The 24203-nt window shown below is 41.9% G+C and overlaps 3 protein-coding genes across 3 annotated transcripts; all 3 read right to left on the reverse strand.

Annotated features, from left to right (window-relative positions):
* Positions 1-432: 432 nt before the first annotated feature.
* Positions 433-2796, reverse strand: LOC111910352 (exocyst complex component EXO70A1). The gene has a single exon (XM_023906189.3). The coding sequence runs from the start codon at positions 2473-2475 to the stop codon at positions 622-624; it is 1854 nt and encodes a 617-aa protein (XP_023761957.1). The 5' UTR covers positions 2476-2796; the 3' UTR covers positions 433-621.
* Positions 2797-7797: 5001 nt separating this feature from the next.
* Positions 7798-10374, reverse strand: LOC111910353 (pollen receptor-like kinase 3). Its single transcript, XM_023906190.3, has 2 exons — positions 8946-10374; positions 7798-8846 (listed from the first exon to the last, which is right to left on the reverse strand). Exons 1-2 carry the CDS (start codon positions 10267-10269, stop codon positions 8113-8115), a joined length of 2058 nt encoding a protein of 685 aa, XP_023761958.1. The 5' UTR covers positions 10270-10374; the 3' UTR covers positions 7798-8112.
* Positions 10375-13410: 3036 nt separating this feature from the next.
* Positions 13411-14672, reverse strand: LOC111910090 (uncharacterized). The gene is made up of 2 exons (XM_023905882.2): positions 14172-14672; positions 13411-14097 (listed from the first exon to the last, which is right to left on the reverse strand). The coding sequence occupies exons 1-2, from the start codon at positions 14670-14672 to the stop codon at positions 13411-13413; spliced, it is 1188 nt and encodes a 395-aa protein (XP_023761650.2).
* Between the last annotated feature and the right edge of the window lie 9531 nt (positions 14673-24203).

Consider the following 24203-nt stretch of genomic DNA (forward strand, 5'->3'; position numbering starts at 1 on the left):
CTTCTAATTTATCTATGATATCATCATACTTATAATATATTTTATTTATTATCTTTTTGTTGGTTATACTTATAACTTTTTATTATTTACTTATATCTATTTTATTTTATTTACAAAAAAATCATTAAAAATAACAAAAACGTCTAGGTTCTGACGATGTTACACAGACGGCACCACATAAATCATACGTCATAGTATAAATCTACTTTAACACGATTTTTTTAAGTGACGTTAAAATCACTAATGAAAGGGGTTGTTGAAATAAAATTTGGCGCAAAACAACAAACAAGACTGAGAAGTCTTTTACATTTGGGTTTGGTTATTGCATGTCATTTTCCTTTACTCCTTTTTCTAGTTTATAAAATCCAACTTTCAAAGACGCATATTCATGTATTTACAACACCACATACATATAAATACTAAACAAAAACATAAAAAAAGGCATACTAAAGCAGTTATGCAAGTTTTATTAAATATGAGTATTCATGTTAATAATTAACAAGAAAAGTGAAACAAAGTGATGAAATAACATACAACGTGCTAACAGATTATGAGGCTTCATCTTTCTTTTACTCAAAAAATAATCAAAGAATGATATCCTACAATATCCGACACTCCCTTTTACTGTGATCTTCTCCTCGAGTGTTGTGAAGCTGCATATCCTTCAAACAAATCCAACACAGCAGTCTCAAGATCTTCAACAGAGTACTTGATGTAATTCTCAGGGTGCCTCCCACTCTCAATATGATTCCTGAATCTCCCAAGAAACGACCGGTAAGCCGGAATTAATGTTTCCAATATGGAAATTCTGAGCTCTTCACGAAGCTGTTCATCGGGTACCAGCCATAACGATTGTGTCCTGTGAACTTCATCGAATATGGCATTGAACGATTTGAATCGTTCTCTCAGAGAGCTCTTTGAAACCCCAGCAGATGAGAAAGTTTTGGTGGTGTGTAATCCTTCGTCTCTCAAACACCGCAGTACTCCCACCCAGGTTGCTCGTTGGTGGTTTGTAGCTGCCTGTCTGAAGATCCTGGTAAGAGTTCTCAGGTACTGATCTCCGATCATCTCTCTCAACTCCGATGAACCTTTGATCTTTTGAACGATATAGTGGACGTTGTTCATGATGAACAAATGAGCTAGGGAATTGTCTTTGTAGTGTTTGGATTTTCCTTCCAGGTTGAATTGCAGTATCGCAATTATCCAGATTAAGTGGAGGGCTAATGGTGATTGACCTTCGTGGTCGGTGAAATCCATGTCCGGAGTAGTGGAATCATCCGAGTATCTAGATCCGGTTGTAGGTTTGGAGACGATTAATTCTGCTAGGGTTTGCTTGTAATCTGAAATCAAGCTTATGTAGTTCATTACATACCTCGTTAATGGATGAATGGTTCCACCGGGGACAGGAACACGAGAAGGTTCTCGAAGAACTGCACCTTCAAACTCCGATAGCATGCCTCTAGCAGCCTCCGCTAATCTGGAGAGTATCTCCGTCGCCTGAGTTTTGATTGATTCGGCTGGTTTAGAATCAAAAACGTCGTCAATGTCAGGTAATAAATCCAATAAGGAATCGTGTAAATCCAAGATCTTGAACAGCTTCTCCGGCGACCTACGGCTAATACTAATGGCTTCCACGAAGTTAAAAAGCTGAATCGCCGGACCTTTAACTGTTTCCATGAAACAAGCATCATCCGCCGCTGTTCCGAGATCCTCGAAGATCTGTTTGCAGAGTTTCTTCTCGCTTGCGAACAAGACTCTAACACAGATTTTGGCAGCGCGTATCCACCTTCCGATTTTGGTGTTCAACGCATCCCATTCCAGCCTCTGGATATCGCCGATGCTCAGTTTCTCAACACCGAGCTTCTTGAAGCTTCCATCCACCACGGACTTCCGTACGCTTCCATATACCTGCACGCACTCTCTAGAGTAACCGGCGGTGAACATACGCTCGGCGATGCATCGGAGATCAGCAATGCTTTCCGATGGTATGAGATCTTGCTCGCGAATGCTGGTCATAGATCTGCAGCTCTCAAATGTCGCACTGCGTTCCGGAAAGGAAGAAGAGCCATCTCTGGAAACAGCGTCGTCTTCCCCTCTGTTGCTGCAATCATCGTTTTCCGGCGACTCACTGCGGGAGCTATTGGTTCTGGTAGTCAAGCGAGTTGAAGAGATCGACTCGGTGACAGATTCGGTCTCGATCGGAGTAGAGTTGGTGATGAGTATATTACGAAACTCATCCTCGAGACGAGCCATGGCGATCTGGATTGCATTGTTGACTTTTGTTGACTGCTGGTCATCATCCGACAGTGTAGTTGAGTCCATGGATCGTTGAATTTGATCGACGGCCTGCAAGTAACGCTCAATCTCTTGCCGATCCCCGTCGAAGATCATACGGACCCTGGCGTCTTCCGAGGCCGTGGCATCCCATCGGAGGATAATCTGTTCGGCGGCGCCGTCGTTCACCACCGGTTCCATTACAGTAATCAAGAAAAAGGAAGTACTTTTTGTTTCAAAAAGCGTGGTAAAACGAAAATCTAAAAGGAGGGTTGGATCTTTGTATCGATAAAATGTATATAATTTGTTTCTAGCTTTTGTGATTCGTTAAGGTCGGTGAGATCGGGGAAGAAGATGACTTCAATCCAAGAGACTTAAAAAATAATCGAAATACAAACGATTCTGCTGGAATAATTAAATCCAAGGGAATTCGTGAAGGTTTTAAAATTACATTATTCAATACTATTAATATTTTATGTTAGAATATTATTTTTAAGATATAAAATTTATATATTATTACTCACACCATTAATTATGAACGACAAAAAATAAAAAAGAAAGAAAAGAAATGAGATTAAAAATATACGCTACATTATTTGGAATGATTCTAATTTCTAACAGAAAGATATATGTTTTTGGATGGAAAAATATAAATATCTGAGCATGGTTGAAGATTTTTTAGACAAACTTTAGCTTTCCTAATTTATAAGATTCATGGAAATCATGTATTTTATATGAACAGGATATAATTATTTTACTAAGAAAAGGCTACGGTTCATTTAACAGATATATGAGTTTGAGTTTATGGTTCAGTTAATCGATAAGTATCAAGTTTGATTTAAAGACTTATTAATACAAATATCATATATTATTTGATATTTACACATTTAATCACTGATTTTTTTTTCGTCCACATTTACTCTTTCAACTTGTTAAACTGTATACATTTAGTCCCGATGACCGGCTACTCCAGGTTAGCCGGTAAAAATGACTTAATATGGTAATATATTTATCATTTTGTACACATTTAGTCCTTAATATTTTTTTGTTGCAAAAATAAGTTATTTTTGTTTTTGTACTCATTCAATACTTATGAATGATTTCTTTAGGTTTTTCTCACGACATCTTACGTGGGATAGTCATATGATGGTAGGATAAGTTGAGGTGGTCCTGCTATATGTTGTAGGCCAAGATACCTAGTACGGGTCGGCTGTAAGTCGTAGGCATGGAGGTTCGAGAAGAGCGGTTGGGTTAAGGTGGCATGTCGACAAACCCTGGGTATTCTAGTCCGATGACTAATTGGACATATTGCATGTTGACATTCTAGTCCGATGACTGATTAGGCCAAGGTATTCCAGACTGATGAGTGTGGGTCCGTTATGCATGATAATGCGTTTGTCGTATCGGGTATTTTGGGGGAAACTCACTAAACTTTATGTTTACCCAGTTGTTTATGTTTTCAGGTTCTATCGTTGATCGTGGGAAGGCGAAGGCGTGACTGTATACATTCATCAATAGTATTGAGGATTCCATATTTCTTATATTACTCTGATTTTCGATAAATGTATTTTGGAATAAACGTTTTTTCTTAATAATAAATTTATAATCAGGGACTTTTGCCTTATTTAAAAAAGAAAATTTTTTGTTGTGAAAATGAAACGTTACACATAAACATCAACAACCCCACACACTTCATCAATGATTGTCTCATATTCATAAGTACTGAATGAGTATAAAAACAAAAATAACTTATTTTGAAACAAAAAAAATATTAAGGACTAAGCTAATGATTGTGTATCTCTTCTCAAAGAGAAAAGTCGTTTATATAATAAACAAGATTTAGGGTTTGCCTCTTACGGTTAACCGTTATGGGTTGCTTTAGAAGCAAGTCAGGAAATCCGAAATTTAATGATAAATCAAGGGTTTCCAAAACTGACGAATTTTGTTAGTTTTACCACAATCATCCTCAAGAATTCAGTGGGACCCCAGCCATGGCTTGGACCCCGCTAGGGGCGTTGCCCCTTTGGAAACCTCGGACCCAGGGGCACTGCTTCCAGACCCTGACTTGTCGTCGAACCGGCTTCTAATTCGATCTTATACATGCGTGCACCCCGCACAAACCCGTACATATATTATAGTACAAATTATGAAGCCCCTTAGCTTACATGTTAGTTCTAATTACATAAAATGAAATAGTGACACGAAAATCACCAACATTTTATACATTGTAATAAAATAACCACAAGTCACGTTAAATTGTTTTACGAACTCTCTAAGGTTCTTTATGTCATGTAGAACCTCAGCTATACATTCACAATGACATTTTATTTTTCGTGTGATTTGTTTAAGTTAGTTTCAATTGTCGCTAACAAATATAATAGTTAAACATGCATGAGAAATAATTTGTGTACATTCGTGACGTACTCAGTCAACCATGAATACATAAATACTTATTGTTGTCAATCGTGAGGTTATATATGTATTCAGCTATGACATACGTGTATGTGTTTAATATGAAGACTAAGGTATGAGAAAGCAAACATGTAGCTTATAATGTATTCAATTTGGAACTCTATCATCCGCCGAGAATGTTACATACTTACATTCTTCCTCAATGTTCTATGATCATCGAGTTCAAAAGAACGATTGAGTAATGATGAATTTGGGGATACGAGCATCATTAAAGATATGTCCATTAGTTACAGATGAAAAAACTAAGATAAACCAACGACTCATTAGTCTTATATATATAAAACGTTTTTTGTATGGTCATTTAAGTTTCTTTAGTTGTTTGTTTCAATTATAGAGATGAAAACTACCAAGAGCAATAATAATAGAAATTTTACATAAAAACAAAAATGATCGAAGAATACATTTTCAAAAAAGACTTTTTCTCGAATATCAGGAGGGAGATCAAGTTTCAATCACTAATATGGTCATTGCCTTAATGATCAAGTTCCACTCACTAAAAATGTACGAAATTTTATCGCATTTTAGTTGAATTTTTGGATGTTATTTGTATAGATTATCCACTAGGAGGAGAGAATATCAAAGTTTCTGAAGATTTTATGTAATCTTCGTTTCAAGCATCCTATAACACACAAATGTTCTATCGTATGTTGACTACAAAGACATTAATCATTTATAAGTTGTTTGTTCTTCTTCTCATGCATCTCTAAATATTAACTGGACACTTCAAATCCACATTCATGTTCTTATTCGCCCTAGTGAACTCTTTTTAACCTATTTGTTTGTCTTCTCATAACACGCTAATGATATATTTGGTGATATAATAACTTTCATCGTCTTCATGATCGGGTATATCTAAAGACATTGTCTAAAAATAAAAACCTACTATTTCATAATGTGGTATGTTCATGTAGATATTAGATAAGATACGAATAGTATGTTCAAAAGTAACCACGAAAAGAAATGCGAAATCATGAGGCTCACCAACCAAGACAAATCAAACTCGTGTGTTGTTTTGTGATATACTTAATTTTTGCGGTCATATTTATATAATCTATGCAAGGGGTTATCATTAACGAGACTATTAACTCATGAGGTTATTTGTGTCTATTTATAGACATGAGTGGGAGTAGATTTAGATATGCTCATCCATATTTGCCTTCTCAAAAATAAACATATCACTACCTTCACAATAGATATTAACAAATCAAACAATCACCTTAAAAAGATCCCAAAACGAGCAAGGATACACATGTCGAGACATATGAAGCTTTCAGTAACCCAACACACGCACTTCCCCGACACGAAGATATCTTTCTAAGAAAGAAAAAAAAAACAGCTTAAAAGATCCCAAAAAAGCTAGAATAACATGTCGAGGGATACGGAAGTGTTCGATAAGACGATACACACAACCCTATGACATGAAAAATATTTCAATAACAACTAAAATATACATTCTCCAATGGAATCATCTACAACAATATTTTCACAACACTCACTTGAAATGTCAATAAGTGTTTGACGCATTATCAATGTTCAGTATAAGAGCTTGAATACCTCGTCAATATCAATGACTTATCATTTTTTTTTTTAAAGATTTATATAGTAGTTAGTTAGAGGTGAAAAGACATGGTTCCATACTTTCCACTATTATGTAGCAATTTATTTTATAGTAATCTATCATATATTAAAAGTAAAAAATATAAAGTTAATGCAAGATACTTTTTATTGTTAAACAAAGAACCAACAATGCATTGATAGGGAACAAAATGTTACATTAGCACCAATTATATAACATCTTATTTGTTAGAGAAATTAAATATTTTTCTACTTTTTGTTCCTATATATCCTCATATTCAATGAAATGGTGACATGTGTAACATTTAATGTTTATTTAATGAGATTTAATGGTGTTTTAAGATACTAATATAACACATGTTATCATTTAAATGGATAGGATGATTGGTAGGATCAAAAAGTAAGATGATATTTAATTTCTCTATTTGTTATTATTGTTTTTTAGAATATTCTTGTGGCATTTTTGTTGCATAACGAGCATTCTTTGAAGCATTATGGTTTTTCCTTTGGTTTTTTTCATGGCTTAGTATACACGCGAGTTCACGATATATACTTGCAAAGCTGTTGGTTATTTATTAAAATTCAAAAAATTAAAATTGTATAGTTATGGTATAATCGTCTAATATGGTCGAATGAATAGCCTAAGACTAAATTTTGGTTTTACCATTAAGAAAAAAAGTGTATAAACTTTTGGTTTTCCCATGAATCAAATCTCATCTAAAGAGACTTTTTATGATAAGATCACATGTATATGAGCCGAATGACATCTTTTCACATTTTTATATTTTAAATGTACTTTGTCAGTTTGTTGTACATTATATTAAATAAACTTACTTTGTTGTATATCATGTTAAAGTTTATTGATTTTTTTTGTGGTCCCAATGGATGTAAAGGTGGGTTATGTGCTATCGGCTTATGGGGAGTAACAAAGAGTGTTGTGTATTAGTTGTCAATTTTAATTAGTGTGCAGGTGCAGGTTTAGATTCTGCTACTCCTCTTCCATGAATGGAGAGAGTATCTCTCTGAATCCGCTGTGCACGTGTGATTTACAGCTGCAATTTGCAATCCATTTTTCCTAATTAATATAATCAAATGATCTATCATTAATTCCCCTCTGCCTCTTTTCTTTCATAATCACCATCTCACATTTTCTTTATCGAACACAAAAATATATAATTCCATCTATTCATCTAAATCTAAAAGTAAATCAACCAAAACAAAAAACAAAACTGAAACTTAAGTAGACTGAACCACACCCAAAGTCATACAAAATATATCCAACTTTCTATAGTTTTTTAGATTATTCTATTTTAAATAGTTTAATTATAATATATTTAATTTTAATCATATAATACTCAAATTATAATTTGATGTGTTAATTAATCAGTTGTAACATTCAATAAATATACGTTAGAAAATCAACCCATTTTAAGTCTGTTAATAAAAATTGTCCACTTGATTCAAAGTATCAAGCCCAAATTTTCAAATGGTGTCGACTGTTGAGTGGGCCGAAGGCCCATGACAGGCCCATAAAATAAAAGCTCTTGAAGGTTGTTCATCCTCGAAAACACACCTGCTCCTATCATTTGAAGGAAAAAGATATAAAGTACATTGCCTAACTGCCTTCCTCCTTTCTTCTAATTATCACATCCGAAGGCTAACCCTAGCTAGGAGCATCCATTGTTGCAGGCGGATAGCACTAGCACAGCTCCAGAAGGAAACCATGGGCCCAATGATATTTACAAATCTTGGGGACATCTTTCGATTTCGATTTCACATACTAATAACTAATTAGGATACTCGATACCCAAAAGTATCGTTATTCCGTTGGGCCAATTCGTTGTTCCCGGTTTTAGCCTCAGCGGCGAACGACAAATACGAAGCATCCGATATCGTACTCGCTGCATCGTCGTATCTATCTCCCAACGATGAAACCATCTGAATCGCTCTCTCGTCTCCGCCTTGAATATTCTCTATGCTACAAATTACGTCTCTAATGTCTACTCGGTACTCCGGATCACTTTCCGTACAAGCTGCACCGATATGTAACAGCTTTCTCATTTCACCGATGTATTTACTCGATCCGGTGATCTCCGGATCCAACAATTCCACCTCCCGACGTTCCTCCATCGCCGATTTTACCCATTGAACCACATCTGTTCCCCTTTGGCCACTGTTAACGTACTGCGAAGGGAATTTTCCGGTGAGGACTTCGAGAATTACGATTCCGAGGCAATAAACGTCGGATTTAGGTGACACTTGACGATTTTCTACTGCCTCGGGAGCTTTGTAAGCTGCTAATGCATTTGCGACGTAGTGTTTATCAATCATGGGATGCAGACCGAAATCCACGACTAGTGGCTGGTAACCAGGACCGATAAGTACGTTGCTCGATTTCAGATTGCCGTGAGGCAACTCTAATGTGGCAAGTTCGGTGTGGATGTAGCCCATTCCTTGTGCGATTCCTTGGATGATTTTCAACCGAGCATACCAGTTGAGCTCGGCGTGCCTCTCTCCTCTGTCACCTGAAAGATATGAATCATGAATTCATCTATCTATATATCTGCAAATTAGGTAAAACCGTAAAACAAATTAATAATTCTGCTAAGGTTGATGCTAATTACCATGCAATAAGTAAAGTAGACTTCCGGTGGGAATGTAGTCGTAAATCAAGAGCTTCTCCTGTTTCCGATAATGGCATGCTAGTGGCGACAAGATGTTTGGGTGGTTGAGTCTTCCTAGCTTCATCATCTCACCTTCGAAACCATTTTTATCGATCAAAGTCATTTCTTTCAGTCTCTTCACCACCACAGTCATCCCATTTGACATGGTGGCTTTGTATGATGACCCCAGCGAGCCATTTCCGAGCACCTCTGCAGCGGCCTTCAGCACATCCGACAACCGGAAAACTCCTTTAGTGTTGTTTAACAACATCAAATCGACAGCTGCAGCTTTCTTTTTTGCCAATAACGACGCCTGACCTGCTCCAAATCCTTGCTGCCCCGGAATAGCTTCTGGTCTGCCGATACTACAAATCGTTAAACCTACAGAACCTTCAAGATTATTTCTCTCCATGATCCCAATCGTCTCTGAATTATCTTTTCTCCTCCTCGCCAATACGAAGATTCCGACAACCATTAGAACAAGAATTATGAGAGACACAAGCATGAGTAGGTATTCTATCCTTAGAAACTTTTTAGATGGTTTTTCTTTTCGTTTATCAGCGGTAAGTGGAGTTTTAATATGACACACCTTCCCAAATTTCGCCCCACAAAGCCCAGGATTTTCTTCAAAAGACGATGCATCGAATCTTATCAAACCCGTTGGAATTTCCCCGGTCAAGTTATTATACGAAAGGTTGAGCGACTGCAAACTCCGTTGACCGATGGGTGGAATTTGGCCGGAAAACTGATTTTCTTCGAGGTGTAATTCCAAAAGGTTCGGGAGTTGAGCAATTGAAGAAGGGATTTTACCTGTGAATTTGTTTCGATCGAACCATATTTTCTTCAAGGAATTCATGTTGGCGAAGTAATCCGGCGGGATTTCGCCGGAGTATTGGTTCCTTGACAGGTAAAGACCCTTCAAAGATCCAAGCTTATTGAATTCCGGAATAGGGCCTGAGAAAGAATTGTTTTCAAGGGAAATGATTCTCAAGCCTGGCATTTGCGAAAGGGCATTTAAGTCGATATTACCAGACAAACTCATTGATTTAAGATGAAGATTAGAAACGATCCCATTTGTACAAACAAGACCAACCCATCTTATTACTTCATCACACGGCTGTGTTCCGAGTTTCCAAGAATCAAGAGGCTCAGGATCATTCAAAGATTTCTTGATTCTAAGCAAAGCGTCTGCATCGGTCATGTAAGCTTTCAACATCCATGGAAACATGATGATGAGGATAATATACAGGAAAAAAGGTGGTTTAAAGAGAAAAAGAATGGCCATTTACTTAGCCAGGAGAAAGAAAAGAAAGAATTGCGATGGTTATTGCCTTGTTTTTTTCCATTAGCAGATTAGAGAAAATCTGGTGCTTTTGTGATTCTTCTGGTGTTGAAAAATGCAAGAGTGGCTCAGAATGAAAAAAGCCTATATGCTTTTGACCAAGTCAAATAATTAACCGTTTATCTTTCTTTCATTGGTGGGATTTGCAACACTAACACAAATCTTGCATTCATTGTAGATTGTAGATATAATATATGGGCGCCCAAAATTTTGGAGGAATTTACATATATTCCCAGATTTAACCCTAGGATTTTATGATACGAATTTTAAGGGGTGAAATAACCTTAAACAGAAAAAAAAATAATTTTTGCTGCAAGAAGCAAGTTCATTTGTTTGTATGAAAATTATGTATTGCGACACATGTAGCATATAATGGTTTGTACATGTATTATTTTTGGCAATTGAATGTCGTGTGCTTCAACTTTTAGGGGGTACGGAGAAGTAGTTACACACTCAAACTATCAACTCCGTTTTAATCATGTGAGTTTTTGACACTGTAGCACGTTAATGTTTTGTCAATTTGTTGTATATTTAGTCACTAAAGTTTTTTTTGTGCTTAATTGATCTTTAATGTTAGTAAATACCGGCTAATTAAAGGAATGAGAGAAAATGTTACCAGTTTAAGGGTCATCGCTGACGTGTATTGGTTTTTGTGGACAAGCATTTGACCATGTCATCTTTAACGTGGAAACCTTCCTTAATTGAACCTTATATTGAACCATCGACGATACTTTGTCAAATTAGGTCAGTGCCTCCCTCCCGATACTCTACACTCAATCGATAAAATCAGAACAATGTCTGCCTCTTCCAGTTGATTGATCAACCTCCTGCGTGTTGGAAACCTTTGTGATGATGACCCTTGTCCACCTTGTGATTGTCAAGACGCAACAGGCATGGAAAGGACTGCCTGGACCGACGATAATGTAGCTCGTAGGTTTTGGAACTGCAAAAACTCTTTGGTGAGTATTCATTTTGTTTACTTACACCGTATTTGTTATTTTGAGTTGGGAATGTACACATTTTCATTAATTGCAACCCTAACCCTAACTCTGGTTTTCCCTTTTAATCAGTCAGTTGAAGGTCCAAAATGCAAGTTCTTTATGTGGAAAGACAAAGAAATGGAGGAGGGTTACTACAAAGAACAGCTTCGCAAGATGAGGTTTGAGCTTAAAAGGAAAGAAGAGTTTAGTGAAGTTTCGAAGGTTCAAAAGAAATTGGTTAAGCTGTAGCAAGCTATGAAAGTAGATAAGCAAGTGTTTGAGACACAGGTGATCGAGTTGATGAAGTAAAACAAAATGTTGAAGTGCGGGATCTTTGTTATGGTAATTGTAGTTATTACATGTGGTTGAAATGGTCTTGAAAAGTGCAGCTGATCAAATAGGTGTTTATGGTTGATGGTATATAATTCCAACCAGTTTTTTGGAAAATGTATGGGTGGATGTTAAAAGTTGTTTGCTTTTTTGCGAAGTGTATGGGTATATGGGTGTATGGGTACATGGTCATGGTTAGATCCTAGTTGTAATGTATAGTCAGGTCTTTGGTTGAATGCTTGTTTAATCAGTGTGTGTATGGGATGTTAGATGTAATGGAATGTAGATGTAATGGGATGGTAGTACATGGGAACCATTGTAATGACTTTGTGTAGATTCAATGAATGATATGAAAGATCCTAGTTGTGATATACCTTGCTAAATTTTATAATATGCATGTGCTCCTTTTAAAAATTAAAGTGTGGGTACCACATTGTCGGCCATAAGGAACTCACTTGGTCCACTTAAAAGTGCATTGTCTTTAGAGTTATGTGCAGGGGTATATATGGAAAAGTAAGGGTTAGTAAGGGTATATGGACCACTGACCACACGTGGTACATAAGGACATAATCAATGAAAATTTTAAATTATCCATATATGCAAATATATTCCCTTGCCATGCAGTTTAACCAGACAAGTCCTTGTTATACATGTAACTTCAAATAAACACAACAAAAAGCTCAAAATAACAACCAACTTATAAGGGCATAATCAATGACAATTTTAAATTATCTATATATGCAAATATATTCCCTTGCCATGTAGTTTAACCAGACAAGTCCTTTGTCATGCATGCAACTTCAAATAAACACAACAAAAAGCTCAAAATAACTACCAACTTATTTAACACAAAATACACATCACATAAACCAACATAGTTTCATACAAACTAACATAGTTAATAGCAGTTTCATAAAAACAAAAACAATACACCAAAAAACATCATTTCACACTACATACCATGTTCCTATCACATAAACAAACACTTAAAGTTCTTCTAGAGTAACAGGTTTAGCTTTTGAATTCCCAGGTGCATCTACGCCACCAACTTTCTTGCCCAACTTCAACTTGATAATCCTTTCAGATTTCTTCCTCCTAATTTTCTTCAATAGGGTTGCAACTGGTGTTTCTCTAGCCTCCTGTTCTTGCACATGAACCTGACTAGGTTCTTTATTTGCTGATGCATCAAACTCCAAAGGAGTGAGTTCCACCTCATCATAGTCTTGTTGCACATGCACCTCATTGAATGCTTCTCCACCATCATTTACTGCTCCTCCATCATCATTTACTGCTTGATCACCCTCATGCACTTCATCACCTTCATTCATTGCATTAGCTTGATTACCTTCATCATCCTCATTGAGTGCTTCAGCTACACCCTGATTGACCAATATGAAACATTATTAGAAATTTAAAAAGAAATCGTAAAGATTAACCATTTAAATACTTATTTACCTGTTTTGTTTTTCTTCTAGCTTTGATTTTAGGAGGCCTTGTCAAAGTACAAGCTCTTTTGTTGTGTCCTTCAATCTTACAAAGGCTACATTTTTGTTTTTTCCCAGCCTTAGATACCTTCACCTGTTCCTTACCTTTGTTTTGTGTTTGGGTAGTTTTCTTTGATTTTTTACTTGACTGGGTTGGGTTTTTTAGTTACATCCCTTTTCCTTTTAGTTGCAGGTCTCCCAGGCATAGTTCTACGAACACGAGGTAAAGGTGGGGTGTAATCAGTTGCACGCCACAAAATACTTCCATTCATAGGTGTTAACCTAAACTTTTATGCCTTCATGTAAGTGATGCTACAAAACATTTTGTCCACATATGACTCCACATCCCTATTCATAAAACTAATAGCTGCAATAGAATGGACACAACCGATTCCATTAAGCTGCCAAAGCCTGCATGAGCAAGTTCTTTCTTCAAGATCCAACTCATAAGCATCTGTAGTTCCTCTTACTTCAAACTGATTTAGTCCACTAGGTAAAACTTGGTAATGTCTTAGACCCTTCTTAATCTCATTCGCTATTTCTCTAATTGTTGGACAAATTTGGTTGCCCCTTCCTAGACCCTTGCATTTCTTGTTGAACACCCTCTCCATCATATACATCCTCAACTCCTCTAGCATGGTGATAGTTGGGTTCTTCCTAGCATCAACAATCACAACATTAAAACTTTCTGACATTCCATTCTCCATAGCATCACAACATCTTCCTGGTTGGAAGTAGGCCCTTGACCATGTTTTGGGGTCTTTGTCTATCAGATACTGATAAGCACTTGGGTCTAGCACTTCAAGCTCTTTCATGGAAACCTTAAAATCTACCTCTATTGTTACTTTACATGCCTTCCAGAATATGCTTTCATATTGGGCACCACTATACATTTTCCTAAGGTTTTGGCTAATATGCTTGGCACACTGCCTATGCTCTACATATGGAAGGAGTTCTTTCACAGCCTTAATCAAAACCTGTTAACAAATTCCAAATATAGTGAATAAGGATGCAAATAGATAGCAAAATTAATTACAAACAATTAAATTACCTTGTGTTGATCCGATATTACACTGTATCCATAGCCTAAGTTAAGTCCCAAGTCATCAATGAGTAAATCCAAAAACCACCTCCAATTTTCCTTATTCTCCACACATACTACTGCCCATGCAATAGGATAAATCTCATTGTTTGCATCCCTTTCAACAACACATAATAACTCCCTTTTGCAGATCCCTTTAAGGAAACAACCATCTAAACCTATTATCTTCTTGCATCCCTCCTTCCACTCCTTCTTCGGTGTATCAAAGCAAACATAGAACTTACTAAAGTATTTCTTCCCATCTGGCATACGATTTACATCAATTTTCACAGTGCTACCTAGATTTGATATCCTAATCTCTTCTGCATACGACCATAACTTTGCATAATGTTCAACTTGGGTACCATCTATTAGTTGGGGTGCATATTTTTTAGCTCTCCTACATTGACCAACACTAACATGAATACCAAACTTCTGTGACACAACTGTTCTTAGCTTTTTAACACTCATCTTTTGTCTAAGTAAGAACTCTCTTGTATAATGACTCCCTATCCAAGCATAAGTGACCATGGACCCTAACTTGTAGCTCCTTGCATATTTGTGGACTGACTTTAAAGACTTAATTTGGAAGCTTGATTCATCACTCATCCAAGATGCCCACAACCTGAATGTACACTCACCCTTGCAACACTTAACCAACAATTTTTTCCTATCATTTTTCTCTAAGAAAAGTTGGTACCCGTTCGTAACAACATAGTTGTATAACATTGTTTTTAATTAGAATGGATCTTTGAACCTCATACCAAGTATTGGGAACTGCTTTTTCCATGGAACTAACTCATTAAAAATGGAATGTTGTTGAGTTACATTGGCATCCTGTAACGTCCCAAATTTCACGTCTAAAAATTTCGTTTTTAAGACATTACTTTAGGAAACATTAACAATTAAAACATTGATTAGTTAAACCAATTCACATCGACAACCAAGTTTAAAATCCATAACAGATAAACATTCAAAATATCTGAGTATCAATCCCAGGTAAAACACATAATTGCGGAACCAAGGAGTGCGTGTGTGGTGAGCCGCTACCGCGCCTGCTCCTTTCCCTTAGCTGAGGAAGTACCTGAAACAATATCTGAAAACCGTAAGCACAAAGCTTAGTGAGTTCCCCCAACCTACCACATACCATGCAAACACATAACACAAATACTGTCAGGCTATTCTAGGGTGCCTGACTACCCGGTATGGCCATTCTGGGGCGCCAACTACCCGTGCGGCCATTCTGGGGTGCCGTCCTACCCGTGTCAAGCCATTCTGGGGTGCTGACTACCCGTCAGTCCTGACAACCGATCCTCGAGGACTAGTCCCCTCCCACTACCTCTATCGCATATAACATAACAAGCCAGCATGCAAACACATCATCATATACTGTCAGACATTTCTGGGGTGTCTGCACATCCCTTCGGTCCTAACAACCGATCTCTATACTATCACATAAAACAGATCATGCTAGCACATAACATACCAGGTAGTATCAAACCAAGATGATATCACAAAGACAATCTTCTAATAACAACTCCTACTGGTGGGCCGGCATTGTGGCCGTAGACCCACCGCTACTGGAAGGTAACTCACCTCGAAAAGGCTGCTGGTCTGTGTGGGAATTGACTGTCTACTGCTGCTGCTCCGGACGTCCCCCGGCTATAATTCCCACAAAATGATCAGTCAAACACCGCTAGATGTTCTTAGGGTAAAATGACCCTTTTACCCCTTACCAAGCCAAGTCCAGATCAAAGTCAACTTCCAGTTGACTGGACTCGCCGAGTCCATCCCTCACTGATCCGGTCCCACTCACCAGGTCCCTCTCCCCACTCACTGAGTCACCCTTGACTCGCTACCCGAGACTATGGGGCCGACTCGAGTCCCAACTCGCCGAGTTCCTCGAGCAGATCCCCTGCTCGCTTTCAATCCACACCAGAACACCCCATACGAGGGTTTGGGGTTTCGGGACTACGTTACACAGTTAATTCCGCGCACAGGTATGAAGGGTTGAGCCTTCGATGCTTAAACCCCTCGTGATCTGTGGATGTTCATATGACTCGCCGAGTTTGAGGAACTACTCGACGAGCTCCAGGCAATCTTCATAGGACTCGCCGAGTTATTCTTCAAACTCGTCGAGTCGACGACCATCTTCACATAACTCGCCGAGTCCTTCGAACCATTCCCTGAGTAGGCCAGATCTGGGACATGCAACACTTCAAAACCATAGATCCAAGGTCCTAGGGCTCATTTACCACGTAAAGTTGCAAACTTTACATGCATGCATGGCCTTATGAGCTCAAACATGCAATTCCAAGCTCTTTAAGAGGTCCTATACTCAATGGGGACCTCAATCACCTCAACCACAGAGACTTTATGCTACTAGGATGACCAAAAGGTCCAAATCCGAAGTCCTTGCAGAACATTAACCATAGACACATAGAGATTTAGGTTCTTAGGGCTTAAAACCTCTTTTTAGGGACAAAAAGAGGACTCAATGAACTAAAGATCAAGGTAGGAACTTTTCTACCTGAATAGAAGCCCTTCACAGAGTAGATTCCAGATCTTCTTCCCTTCTTGCACTCTTCAACCTTCTCATTCTTCTCCCAAGCTCCAAACCACCTTCAAAATGCTAAAAATCACCCACAAGGACACAAAAGGGGCTACGGTTTCGTTCTACAGATCTCTGGGAGTGCAAGGGGAAATGGAGGTTGGGTTAGATCGTTTAAATAGGGTGCAAACACCCGGGTTAGGGTTTAAGTCCAGACAGGGTCTACTCGCCGAGTCCCTCGGACCTACTCGCCGAGTAGACCGAGTAGATCCCGCGTCTAGTCCCGCTTCTACTCGGCGAGTTAGTCCTTTAACTCGCCGAGTTCAAGGTTAATCATGCAATATAAGGAGATTTAATAACCAAGAATACATACCAGGAACCAGGTGTTACAAATCTCCCCCACTTATTTTAGACTTCTTCCTCGAAGTCTGCTGCTCGATCCTGAAACAGCTCGGGATAATGCTCCATCATCTCGTCCGCCGGCTCCTAAGTCCATTCCGAACCCTTGCGGTGCTGCCATTGCACCTTCACTAGCTCCACCCTCTTGTTCCTCAAATCCTTCGACTTCCTGTCGAGGATTGCGACTGGGCGCTCAATGTAATTCAGGCTGTCATCAACCTGAATATCCTCTAAAGGCACTACTGCTGAATCGTCCACTAGGCACTTCCGCAGCTGAGAAACATGGAAAGTGTTGTGGATCTGGCTGAGCTCGACTGGCAGATCCAGTCTATACGCCACCTTGCCCACCCGGGCTACAACCCTGAACGGTCCGATGAATCTTGGGCCCAACTTGCCCCGCTTCCTGAATCGAATGACACCTTTCCAAGGCGACACCTTCAAGAGAACCATATCCCCGACTTGGAACTCCAAGTCGGATCGACGCTTGTCGGCGTAACTCTTCTGTCGACTCTGAGCAGTCTGAAGCCTGCTCCGAACCTGCTGGATCATCTCGGTCGTCTTGAGCACCACTTCGGTGCTCCCCATGACTCTCTGGCCAACTTCACCCTAGCATATCGGGGTCCTGCACCTCCGTCCATACAACATCTCGAATGGAGGGAGGTCGATACTCGCGTGGTAGCTGTTGTTGTAGGAGAACTCGGCCAAGGGAAGATAGGTATCCCAGCTACCACCAAAGTCTAACACGCACGCCCGCAACATATCCTCCAAGGTCTGGATGGTCCGCTCGCTCTGACCATCCGTCTGCGGGTGAAAGGCGGTGCTAAAATGCAAACGAGTGCCCAACTCGTCATGAAATCTCTTCCAAAATCTGGAAGTAAAACGCACATCCCTGTCCGAGATAACCGATACTGGCACCCCGTGCCGCGCCACGATCTCCCTGATATAGATGTCAGCCAATTTCTCGGACGATATGCTCTCCTGAATCGGGATAAAGTGAGCACTCTTGGTCAATCGATCCATGATGACCCAAATCGAATCCACTCCACGCGCGGTCCTGGGAAGTTTCGTGATAAAATCCATCGTGATATCTTCCCATTTCCACAGTGGAATATCCAACGGCTGCATCTTGCCATGCGGTCTCTGATGTTCGGCCTTGACCTTCCTGCAGGTCAAGCACCGCTCAACGTACCATGCCACATCCCGATTCATGTAGGGCCACCAATAATCTAGACGAAGATCGCTATACATCTTCGTCGCCCCGGGATGAATAAAGAATCGGGACTTGTGCGCCTCCTCCATCAAAATATGGCGCACGCCTCCGTGATACGGCACCCATACCCTACGGTGTAGTGTCAATAGTCCTCGGCTATCATAATCGAAGGAGGAAACCTGACCCACCACACGCTCGCTCTTTCGATGCTCTTCCTTGATAGCCTCCTGTTGAGCCTCCTGAATTCGCTCCAACAGGGGAGTCACCACGGTCATCCTCATGCATACGCCCCTGATCGGCGCCGCCTTGCGGCTAAGCGCATCAGCCACCACATTGGCCTTTCCCGGGTGGTAGAGGATCTCGCAATCATAATCCTTCACCACGTCCAACCACCGACGTTGCCTCATGTTCAGATTCGGCTGATCCATGAGGTACCTCAAACTCTTGTGGTCCGTGTAAATGGTACATCGAACCCCGTAGAGGTAATGTCGCCAAATCTTGAGGGCAAAAACCACCGCCCCCAACTCCAAATCATGCGTCGGGTAGTTCGCCTCGTGAGGCTTGAGCTGCCTCGAGGCGTAGGCAATGACATGCCCACATCTGCATCAATACCGTGCCCAACCCTGAAATGGACGCATCAAAATAAACCACAAAATCCTCTACGCCCTCTGGCAGGGCTAAGATCGGCGCCTCGCACAATCTCTGTCTTAGTGTCTCAAATGCAGCCTGCTGCTCGGGTCCCCACCGAAAGACCACGACTTTCTTTGTCAGCCGCGTCAGGGGTACGGCTATCTTGGAGAAATCCTGAATAAACCTCCGATAGTAGCCTGCTAATCCCAGGAAACTACGAATCTCAGATGGAGACTTCGGAACCTCCCATCTCATCACGGCCTCGACCTTGGCCGAATCGACCAGAATCCCGTTCTGGTTGACGAGGTGTCCGAGAAATTGCACCTCGCGCAACCAAAACTCACACTTGGAGAACTTGGCATACAAGCTCTCCCTCCTCAGGGTCTCCAACACCTCTCTCAGATGCTCCTCATGCTCCTCCTGGGTCTTGGAATAAACCAAGATGTCATCGATAAAGACTATCACAGACCGATCCAACATCGGTCTGCATACGCGGTTCATGAGGTCCATGAACGCGGCAGGAGCATTGGTGAGCCCAAACGGCATCACCACGAACTCATAGTGGCCATAGCGCGTCCGAAACGCGGTCTTCGGCGCATCCTCCTCCCTGACCCTGATCTGATGGTATCCCGAACGCAAATCGATATTGGAAAACCAAGACGCTCCCTGAAGCTGGTCAAAGAGATCATCAATCCTCGGGAGTGGGTAACGGTTCTTCACCGTTACCTTATTCAGCTCCCGGTAATCTGTACACATTCGATGCGACCCGTCCTTCTTTTTCACAAACAAAATCGGGTCTCCCCAGGGTGAACTGCTGGGACGAATAAATCCCTTGTCTAGCAGCTCCTGCAGCTGCGTAGACAACTCCTGCATCTCGGGAGGAGCCCGATACGGTGCCTTGGCTATCGGAGCCGCACCAGGAACGAGGTCAATCCTGAACTCCACCTGTCGTTCCGGAGGTATCCCAGGAAGCTCCTCCGGGAAGACATCTGCAAAATCTCGAACCACCGGAACCTCGCTCACTGTCGCCTTACCCGCCTCCTGGGTATCCATCACATACGCGACATATCATGCACATCCCTGCTGAAGATAGCTCCTAGCCCTTGCTGCTGAACATACAGTGGGTCTGCAAGGTGGCCTCTCACCATGAATCACTAACTCTCCCCCACCTGGGGTCCTGACTCGCATTAGCTGCTACGCGCAATCTATCACTGCCCCATTAGGGCTCAACCAGTCCATGCCTATAATCACCTTGTTCCCACGTAGCGGAATGGGAACCAAATCTACCAAGTAGTGCTCCTCGAACAAACGCAACACGCAATCTCGAAATACCATCGATGCTCGCACCGATCGATCATCAGCAATCTCTACCTCCAAAGGGCAATCTAACCCGCCCGATGACTCATGAAACTTCATACTAAGCGCAAGGGAAACAAATGATCAGGACGCACCCGAGTCAAACAACACCTGAACTGGAATGCTGTTCACATGGAACGATCCTAATGCATACATATACATACAGAGCACATATCAATAACATAGCATCATAAAAATAAAATAGAGGGAAATAATCATACCCGTCACCACATCGGGTGCGGCGCATGCCTCCTCGGTAGTCAGCTGAAATGCCCGGCTCCTCACCACTGGAGCCTCTGCATTGCCCTGTCATCCATCCGTGATCCGCAGGGTCGCTGGAGCTGGCGCCTTCACTGGCGCTGAAACTGTCAACTGGGGGCAATTGGCCTTCTTGTGGCCCCTCTGGTTGTAATGGAAACACAGCAACTCGGATGTCTGAATAACTGCTACCGGAGCAGTGCAATCCCTACTGAAGTGCCCAGACTTGCCGCACTTGTAGCAGCCTGATGATCCCAACCTGCACGCCTGCTCGTGCGGCTTGCCGCATTTCCTGCAGCGGCTTGGTCCTGACTGGCCCTTCGGCCTCCCATCTAATCCCTTTGGCTTCTTCCCCGAAGCCCCTCCTGTCTGTACCTCCTCTGACTTCCGTTTCCGGATGTGCTCCAAATCTATCTCCCTCTCCCTTGCCCTGGCAATCATGGAGTCCAGGGTGGGGCAAGCTGAAAAACTGACGTGCTCCCGGATATCAGCCCGGAGCATGTCATGGTAGCGGGTCCTCCTCATGTCCTCATCGCCCGCATACTGGGGCACCAGCAATGCCCTCTCCCGGAACTTGGCGGTGATCTCCGTCACAGTCTCCGTCGTCTGTCTCATGTCTAGGAACTCCCTGGCCAGCTACTGAAGCTCGACAGTCGGTGCAAACTCCGCCCTGAATTTGGTCACAAAGTCCGACCAGGTCATAGCTTCGATAGCGGGGGCTCCTAACGAGTCACCCACTGACTCCCACTAATCACGAGCTCGGTCTCGCAAGCACCCTGCTGCATACCTCACCTTCGACCCCTCGGGGCAGAAGCTAGTTAACTGTGCAGACTCGATGTCTGCAATCCATCGCCTGGCAGCAATGGGGTCTTTCACCCCGTGGAAATCTGGCGCACCACTGCCCCTGAAGTCCTTAAAGGACAGTGTGCGAGGACCCAACTGGCCAGATGCCATGTCGCTCCTGAACGCCCTGAGGCGATCCTCCATCAACTCGATGATCCCTTCCTTGATCAACCCAAAGATAATGGGAGTCGACTCAAGGATACCCCTGGTGATCTCTGACGCGATGAACTCGCGTAGTTTCTCATCTACCTGCTCGGAACCTGATCCCGAACCTGACCCCTCTCCTGAACTGCCATCTATCGGCCTCGATCGAAGTACCACCATTCTGCAATACATAATAACACACATTAGTGATACTGATACTTCCTGAGGGATCACAACTACTTACAAGTTCCCTGGTCTTATCTTGGCCTTCCTTGGTTCGGGTACGGATCCTCTGCTTTCAGTAGTACGGGCCCATACTACCTTCCACATCTATCCGTACCTTCTTCAAGGACTGCCTTGACTCCACCAGATCCCCTCCACTACGGCTGATCACTACTATACTCATCCTAGGCTTGCCCTAGGAAAATCTCAGAATCCACCCTACCAGGTCCTCAGCTGCTGAAGGCCTCTTAGTAGTGCCAATTAACCATTACCTGAACACCATCACATGTGGTGAGGCTCGGATAATCCTTCGAGTAACAGGCTCACCCCTACAACGGTTAGACTCAAACGAGAGCTGCACAATAGGGCCAACTTGTAACGTCCCAAATTTCACGTCTAAAAATTTCATTTTTAAAACATTACTTTAGGAAACATTAACAATTAAAACATTGATTAGTTAAACCAATTCACATCGACAACCAAGTTTAAAATCCATAACAGATAAACATTCAAAATATCAGAGTATCAATCCCAGGTAAAACACATAATTGTGGAACCAAGGAGTGCGTGTGTGATGAGCCGCTACCGCGCTTGCTCCTTTCCCTTAGCTGAGGAAGTACCTGAAACAATATCTGAAAACCGTAAGCATAAAGCTTAGTGAGTTCCCCCAACCTACCACATACCATGCAAACACATAACACAAATACTGCCAGGCTATTCTGGGGTGCCTGACTACCCGGTACGGCCATTCTGGGGCGCCGACTACCCGTGCGGCCATTCTGGGGTGCCGTCCTACTCGTGTCAAGCCATTCTGGGGTGCTGACTACCCGTCGGTCCTGACAACCGATCCTTGGGGACTAGTCCCCTCCCACTACCTCTATCGCATATAACATAACAAGCCAGCATGCAAACACATCATCATATACTGTCAGACATTTCTGGGGTGTCTACACATCCCTTCAGTCCTAACAACCGATCTCTATACTATCACATAAAACAGATCATGCTAGCACATAACATACAAGGTAGTAGCAAACCAAGATGATATCACAAAGATAATCTTCTAACAACAACTCCTACTGGTGGGCCGGCATTGTGGCCGTAGACCCACCGCTACTGGAAGGTAACTCACCTCGAAAAGGCTGCTAGTCTGTGTGGGAATTGACTGTCTACTGCTGCTACTCCGGACGTCCCCCGGCTATAATTCCCACAAAATGATCAGTTAAACACCGCTAGATGTTCTTAGGGTAAAATGACCCTTTTACCCCTTACCAAGCCAAGTCCAGGTCAAAGTCAACTTCCAGTTGACTGGACTCGCCGAGTCTGCGAGCAACTTGCCGAGTCCATCCCTCACTGATCCGGTCCCACTCACCAGGTCCCTCTCCCCACTCACTGAGTCACCCTTGACTCGCTACCCGGGACTATGGGGCCGACTCGAGTCCCAACTCGCCGAGTTCCTCGAGCAGATCCCCTGCTCGCTTTCAATCCACACCAGAACACCCCATACGAGGGTTTGGGGTTTCGAGACTACGTTATACAGTTAATTCCGCGCATAGGTACGAAGGGTTGAGCCTTCGATGCTTAAAACCCTCGTGATCTGTGGATGTTCATATGAATCGCCGAGTTTGAGGAGCTACTCGGCGAGCTCCAGACAATCTTCATAGGACTCGCCGAGTTGTTCTTTAAACTCGCCGAGTCGACGACCATCTTCATAGAACTCGCCGAGTTCCACTTTGGGACTCGCCGAGTCCTTCGAACCATTCCCTGAGTAGGCCAGATCTGGGACATGCAACACTTCAAAACCACAGATCCAAGGTCCTAGGGCTCATTTACCACGTAAAGTTGCAAACTTTACGTGCATGCATGGCCCTATGAGCTCAAACATGCAATTCCAAGCTCTTTAAGAGGTCCTATACTCAATGGGGACCTCAATCACCTCAACCACAGAGACTTTATGCTACTAGGATGACCAAAAGGTCCAAACTGAAGTCCTTGCAGAACATTAACCATAGACACATAGAGATTTAGGTTCTTTGAGCTTAAAACCTCTTTTTAGGGACAAAAATAGGACTCAATGAACTAAAGATCAAGGTAGGAACTTTTCTACCTGAATAGAAGCCCTTCACAGAGTAGATTCCGGATCTTCTTCCCTTCTTGCACTCTTCAACCTTCTCCTTCTTCTCCCAAGCTCCAAACCACCTTCAAAATGCTAAAAATCACCCACAAGGACACAAAAGGGGCTAGGGTTTCATTCTACAGATCTCTGGGAGTGCTAGGGGAAATGGAGGTTGGGTTAGATCGTTTAAATAGGGTGCAAACACCCGGGTTAGGGTTTAAGTCCAGACAGGGTCTACTCGCCGAGTCCCTCGGACCTACTTGCCGAGTAGAC

This window comes from Lactuca sativa, chromosome 5, assembly GCF_002870075.4.
Source record: "Lactuca sativa cultivar Salinas chromosome 5, Lsat_Salinas_v11, whole genome shotgun sequence".
NCBI classification, from domain to species: Eukaryota; Viridiplantae; Streptophyta; class Magnoliopsida; order Asterales; family Asteraceae; genus Lactuca; species Lactuca sativa.